General features: G+C 45.4%; 1 protein-coding gene across 1 annotated transcript; it reads right to left on the bottom strand.

The window, feature by feature from the left end:
• Positions 1-301: 301 nt before the first annotated feature.
• LOC146754268 (rho GTPase-activating protein 32-like) lies at positions 302-4,608 on the bottom strand. The gene is made up of 4 exons (XM_085527596.1): positions 4,486-4,608; positions 1,607-1,765; positions 1,199-1,341; positions 302-723 (listed from the first exon to the last, which is right to left on the bottom strand). Exons 2-4 carry the CDS (start codon positions 1,696-1,698, stop codon positions 521-523), a joined length of 438 nt encoding a protein of 145 aa, XP_085383722.1. The 5' UTR covers positions 1,699-1,765; positions 4,486-4,608; the 3' UTR covers positions 302-520.
• Between the last annotated feature and the right edge of the window lie 2,058 nt (positions 4,609-6,666).

The following is a 6,666-nucleotide window of genomic DNA, read 5'->3' as shown; positions in this document are numbered from 1 at the left end:
TCAAGTCCTGCTGGCTACATTCCTCTCAACCATGTCAATCAAGATGCAGACCATGTGAGTAAAGTCTCCACAGCAGAACAGGACAGGAGCTGGCAGGCGTAACTGCTTTCTGAGGAATGGTGCAGCCATAAGGGAAGCTCAAAAGCATCTCTGACTCTTACGTTAACACCTCCTCGGCCTCAGCTCACTGCCATCTTTAATTTGTAGTGCCTGCAAGTCTGACCAACAGCTCTGCTTACAGGAGAAGCACAATTGGTTTCAGGCACATGGCCCTGAAATCTGGAAAACCCCAGTGTTTCCAGGTACAGCCAACACAGACCAGGATAGACGTCAGTGTGGCTTTCTGCATCTCGTGACTGCCTGCCCAACCAGGAAGGAAATGCACCCTTGTGTGGCTCCACTGAGCCCGTAGGGCAACTGTGTGTAAGTTGAGTCGTTGGAGATGTAACGGACAAAAAGTAAACCAATAAAAATCACCCAAATAATGATGATGGGGGCTGGAAAGGGAATTCCTCTTTCTTTATCTTTCAGATGGAAAATCAATGATTGCATCCAAGTTCCTTAGTACAGCTGCGGGGCCTTCCTCCGCTTGTATCTTGCTGCTCTGTGTTGCAACAGGAGAGCTGCTCTGACCTCTCCTCTCAGCCTGTGCCTCCTGCACGGTGAGCAGCTTTGTGGATGGAGACACCCACACAGACTTGGGCCCTGCCAGAGAACTGTGCCCTGCAAGGGAAAAACACAGGTGAGACGGAGGAGGAAGCAGCAGCACAGCCATCCCAGTTCTGCATATCTCTCAGAATTGCTCATCCAAGCCACTGGAAGAAGAGGAGCTCAAAATAACCGTGTGCTCAGTGGTATGCTCGTGGCAAAGGACACAGCCACAATTAAGAGCAACTCACTGTATCGAAAAAGGCAAACAAAAAGCGTAGAAAAACTAGGGGGCAGGGATCTCAGAAAGCTTCACAGCCACACTTCAATCAAGCTTCACCTGCTTGCAAAAAATCTTAACAGCAGTGATAGTTTTCTCCATGTAAGGCTTGGACACTCTCATGACCCAGCAACGGGGCACAGTATTCTAACCTAAGCCCAGAAGCCTGCTGTCTCCTCGACAGTAATAGAATTTTCAAAGGTCTTGGAGAAGCCCTGGATTGGATGAAGCTGTCAGATCAACATCAAGCTAATGGAGGAAGGTGCTCACCTACTCCCTCTCCCAAGGCTGGTGTGGATTTGGAGCAGAAGAGGACATCTGCGTGGCTGATGAGGAATTCCACAACAGCTGACTGGGTCTGCAGCTCCATGCAGGCAGCTTCACTGGCGCAGGGAGATTGGCTCTGCTGGGATCTGAAGAAAAGGCAGATCTTACAAGTCATTTCCCCAAGATCATTTCCCCAAGTCTGAATTTCTGTAGCCAAAAACTGTCAAACTGGGCTCCGGAGATTTCCGCAGTGGGCAAACAGTGATGCCACTGACTAAATTATCCTGGATGATCAGGGACACAGCAGTCCCAGCTAAACAAGTGAGTAGAAACTGTCATCTAGAAATTGTTCCCCTGGGGTTGGAGGAGAGCAGAACTAAGCATCGTGTTGAAAAGGAAAAAGAAGTTTACCTTAAGAGGTTTGGAGCCCACACAATTGCTAAGTTCTTCGCGTCCATGTTTATCACCGAGCAGATCCCAGCCAGAGACACCAAGTGTCTCATTAAGTCCCATGGGGACAGTGCACTGGTGGTCAGCACTGAGGCAGACTTGATGACTTCCAAGAGGCATCTGGGGAACACAGAATCACAGAATGACCCGGGTTGGAAGGGACCTCAAGGATCATGAAGCTCCACTCCCCCTGCCTGGTAGGGCCACCTATCTTCCACATTTATTAGACCTGTCTGTCCAGGGCCACATCTAACCTTGCCTTGAATACCTCTACAGATGGGGGATCCACAACGTCCCTGGGCAGCCTGTTCCAGGACCTCAGCACTCTCCTAGTAAAGAACTTCCCCTACCAACCAACGTAAATCTTCCCTCTTTCAACTTAAAACCATTTCCCCTTGTCCTGATATTATCAGCCCTTTCAAAGAGTTAACACCCCTCCTGATTATACACACAGCCCGTGCCATCAAGGCCAAGCTTCTATCTCTTCTTGATTCCTAGTTCCATGGCGTGCACAGCATGCTGTGCTGCATGCACAGCACAGCTGTTCTGCAGAGGAACAGGGGCACCCAGTGACCAACAGCAGCCATTGTCTGCAAATACACAGCAACTTCCCAGGATCTGCAGCAACAATCTCCCCACACACTCCACTTCACACAGACACTATGACCCTGAATAGACTCAAGCAGCAGACTTAAAACAAGTCAGAGTTTTAGATTCCAGGATATTTGAGGGTCTATAATGTGTGAAATTCAGTTACACAACAGTGCCGAGGTGCCTGCGTTTCAAGCAACTTTCAGATCACAACCATGTAAAATAAAAACAAATTCAGTGCAGAAATAGCAAGCCTGTACCTTAATACCCATGAGATTATCCATTTTTTACTGCGTTCTGACTAAGTTCTAAAATTTGCTCATCCCAGTTCACTTCAACAAGTTCCACCAGTTCACGCAACGCAGTTCTGAGATCCTGTGTATGTTAGGCAGATAGAATTGAGCAGTGCAGAAATAATCTCTGACTGCTTTAAGAGCTCCGTTCTGCTTACAAACTCTCAGTCCAAAACTATTCTCAGTTTTAAGGCAATGAACACCTGAAGCAGTTGGATCATCTGCCATTTGCCGCATTATGCTTCTTGGCATCATGATTAGCACAAAGGGTTTTCTGCTGTCCTGCAGAGATGGACAAAGTCCTGCTTACAAATGGACCAAGTTTCAGTGTACAGCAGAGTTTGTACCAGACTCAAAAGCCACGTCATTCAGTTCATGTGCTCAGGTTGTTATGCACTCCCAAAGGAAACAGAACTAACTGTTGGATTCTGAAGGCAATCTGTGGGTTCCTACATTACCTCCTGATTCTGGAAGAGGAAATTCTAATAGCAAATGCAGAACTTTGCTCTTCGTAGACATGAGAAGAGCTGGCATTTAGTAACATTCATTTCAGGGAAATCAAATGATGTGTCTCTATTTTTACTACAGATAGTATAGGGAGCAGCCAGTTGAAGAACCAGATACAAAAAATCCGCCCATTGGCAAGAAAATACTTCTCCTTAAATTCTGTATGCTATCATGGTATAGAATCAGGCTACAGTGCCACATAGGCCAACCAAGCGTAGAACCAAATCCACAAAATACTGGCAGACAAAGCAGCAAAAACAGGGACAATATTCAGCAGACAGGCCTTTCTACCCACAGCTCAGCATGTTCTGCCATCCGAAAAGCAAGGCCTCTTGTCAAGCTCAGCTATTTCCCTTCTCAGTGTATTCTAGCACCACTGATATCCACTGGTATCCTCCTGTAGAGTCCCATCATATTGTCATGATCCAAAGGGAAAACCCACACAGCAGAGCATACAGCACTACACCCATGCTCCAAATATCCGCCTGAAAAACAAAAAGACAAGCTTACAAACCTGAAGCACCTCAAATGGCTTCCTGACAGACTGGATTGTCTGCCCTTGCCAAAGCCCACATATAGCCCATGAAAAGCTGGCTCTTTATCTCAAGAAAAAAAAACCTTATCGTCCCAGAGAAAGCATATAATCCTAATTCAATTGTTCTTCCACTCAGCTTAGAGCACTACTAAAACCAGCATCTTCACCTTAGCTCATCACACTGCTGCAGTTCCTTTTACAAGGATTTCACTGGCAAAAATGAAATCAAAGCCGTCGCAAGGGATTTAGCACAGTTACGTGTTACTGGCTATGAGAGCTGTCAGCACAGTCACCTGTCAGGCTTTGCTGCTGTTCTCTTTATGTAGAGGCACAACAAGGTTCAGACACCTCACAGTGCAATTCTCACTTGGACTGTAAAGAAAAGGCTTGAAAAGCAGTGTGTGGAAAACAAAGAAACAAGAATTAGAACAACAGTGGGGCCATGGCACTTGTAGGAATTGCTCCGCCTTTAACAGCAGAGCGATTCAAGAAGGATGAGGGCATTCCAAACCAGACCAGTTTGGACAGATTAACAACTGCAAGTAGTGGGTTCCAAAATTCCAGACATCTCTCAGTTTTTAGTACACTGTGCATTACAATGGAAACAAGTCTTCACCTACAACTTGGAAGCTAAAGACACGTCTGACAAAACAGACTGCACAAAAATGATGGATAATTAACAGAGCAAATTGCTCTTTCAAAAACTTAGTAATAGAAAGAGATCTCTGAAGCTGCTGTTCTGTAGAGCCCCAAAGCAGTCGCTTGAGGCAGTTCAGGATTAGCCAGAGACAAACCAGCCAGCTGTGTGAACTGAGACCAATTGCACTTTTCTAGTCTGTGGCCACTGACAGCTTCTGAGAGCTACCAAGCAATGCAACCTAGCAGAATTCAGAAGGGAAACCAAGAGAGCCTACCTGAGCTCCACTGCCTTTCAATGCTCTGTGCAGAGGGAAGGGAAAGAGGGGAAAACAAACACCGCTCTACATCCCTCTGAGCCAATAGACGCTTTGCCCTGGATTAGCTCAGGTGCTGCATAAGCTGGGCTTCCACAGCATGTGTTCAGGCGGTAATCAAGGCCTCCCTGGAAGAACACAAAAAAGAGAGAGAAACGTTTGCTTTAACAGAGTTTATGTCTTCTGGTCATAACACTTCAGAAGCCTCAGAGGCTTCTTCTCCTCTGTATATTTTCATTCATCTTAGATTTTGCTTTCATTCAATGTGACCTCACTAAACAAATATTGTCTAAGACCATGAGTATCACATAAATGTGCAGATCTCAAGCTGCTCACTTATCTAGTACCCTTGGCATGATGCTTTCTTTTCCTCAGCTGATCATCTCGATTGTGCCTGTTGATTGTGCAACAACAGCCTGTTGGTCTCGATTACCTGTGAGAGGCTCTAAATTTGGCCAGGAAAAATCATTTGATGATAAATAATTCTCTTGGAATCAGTAAGGCAGTCTTCCCATTCTTTCTTACCAGCACCCATCTTACATGTTAATAAAGGATTCTGGAAATCAGTTTGAAGATCAAGAAACAATTCAGTTCAAGCATATGCAATCACAGGATTTGTACGTCACCTGCAAAAGTCATTTTATTCTATCCACAATCTCATCCTACATACAGATCCTTAGAAGGTTCCTTAGGCACACCAACCCCATGCTCCTATTACAGACCCTTGCATAAGACAGGTGATATACCTACAAGATTATCTACAGCTTAGACTACAAAAACAGGGAGTCTAGCTAGAGAAAATAATCTACCTGTGCTTCTGAGCAATCTGTTAACCACTCTCACACAGTTCAGGCCATTCCAAACAAGATGCAATGACATGTCAGCCACAAAAACAGCTTGATTTTAGGGTGTTTGTTTGGACAAGCCCCTGTTGCATACGGTGGTCAAACATGCATTACTTGGGGGCACATTGTATTTGATTTAACACATCCTCTTACCTGTGGCTTTGCACAGAGTCCAAAGTCTATCAGCTTCAAATTGTCAATCAGCAGATTTTCCCGGTGGATGAGAAAGCAGTCAGGAATGATTTCCACCCAAGTGCCCAAGGAAACATCTTTTCTCTTCTTTTATTTCCTGCTGTAGACAGTGGTTCCCAGTCTACTCAAAGCTCGCTCGCTCTCGCTGTCTCAGAGATCTTCACTGACTGCTGGCAAGTTCCCATCTTCCAATATCCCAGGTGGGAAATACTAGCTTGTATCTGTTGGAAAGGACCTGGGGACTAGGAGGACAAGTGGTGAGAGACCACAGGCTGAATGCAAGCCAGCAGTGTGCTCTGACAGAAAAGAAGTACAACAAGATCATCAGCTGCATTAAAAAGCAGAACAACCAGACCAGGACAAGTCATTCCTGCTTCAACACTCACTGGACCACATCTACAATACTGTATCTGGTTTTTGGCCAGGAAGGATAACAACCTGAAACAAACTCTGAAGCAAGTTCTATGGATGACCTCCAGCCTGTGCAGGGGGCTGAAGCTCCCACTCAGAGAAGAGAAGCTGGGGAGAATGATCTTTGTTCAGAGTGCCTTCCAGTAGCCTTAGATAGAGGGATTTCATAAGATGCCTAGGAAAATGCTCGTGCTGTAATGATTTGCTTTACTCCGAGATACCAGCAGCTTACAAAATGCAAAGCTCTAACCTACTGGTGAGGAAATATTCAAGCCTTCCAGTACCTAACCTGTGCTTCAAGTCTTCAGTGACAGAAAATCCATTGGATGGGGCCAGAGGAATGCATCTCACCCCACACCCTCTGTATAGCCACCATTTGTTTAAAGGATCACTCTTCCTTGAGGCACAAAACTAGAGCAGGTTACACAACAGACTGACACCACAAGGGCTTCTCTCGAGATACAAACTGCAGCAAAGAGCATCACAAAAATGTGAAACCAACACTCAGATCAGATCTGTGTCTCTGCTCTGCTCATTAGGAGCATCATGTTTTACTCCCCTTTCAGAGGAAGATACTTCTTCAAGGATAACAAAATCCAGCTCAGCTACAGAACATAGTACCAAATAGCAATAATTATCTCACATTTCCTGTAGGGAAAGAATCCTAAGCACAAGATAATGAAGGATGTCTGAG

Source organism: Coturnix japonica, chromosome W (genome assembly GCF_054131305.1).
Source record: "Coturnix japonica strain WE chromosome W, WE-NBRP24, whole genome shotgun sequence".
NCBI classification, from domain to species: domain Eukaryota; kingdom Metazoa; phylum Chordata; class Aves; order Galliformes; family Phasianidae; genus Coturnix; species Coturnix japonica.
This window is presented reverse-complemented; position numbering and strand designations above follow the sequence as displayed.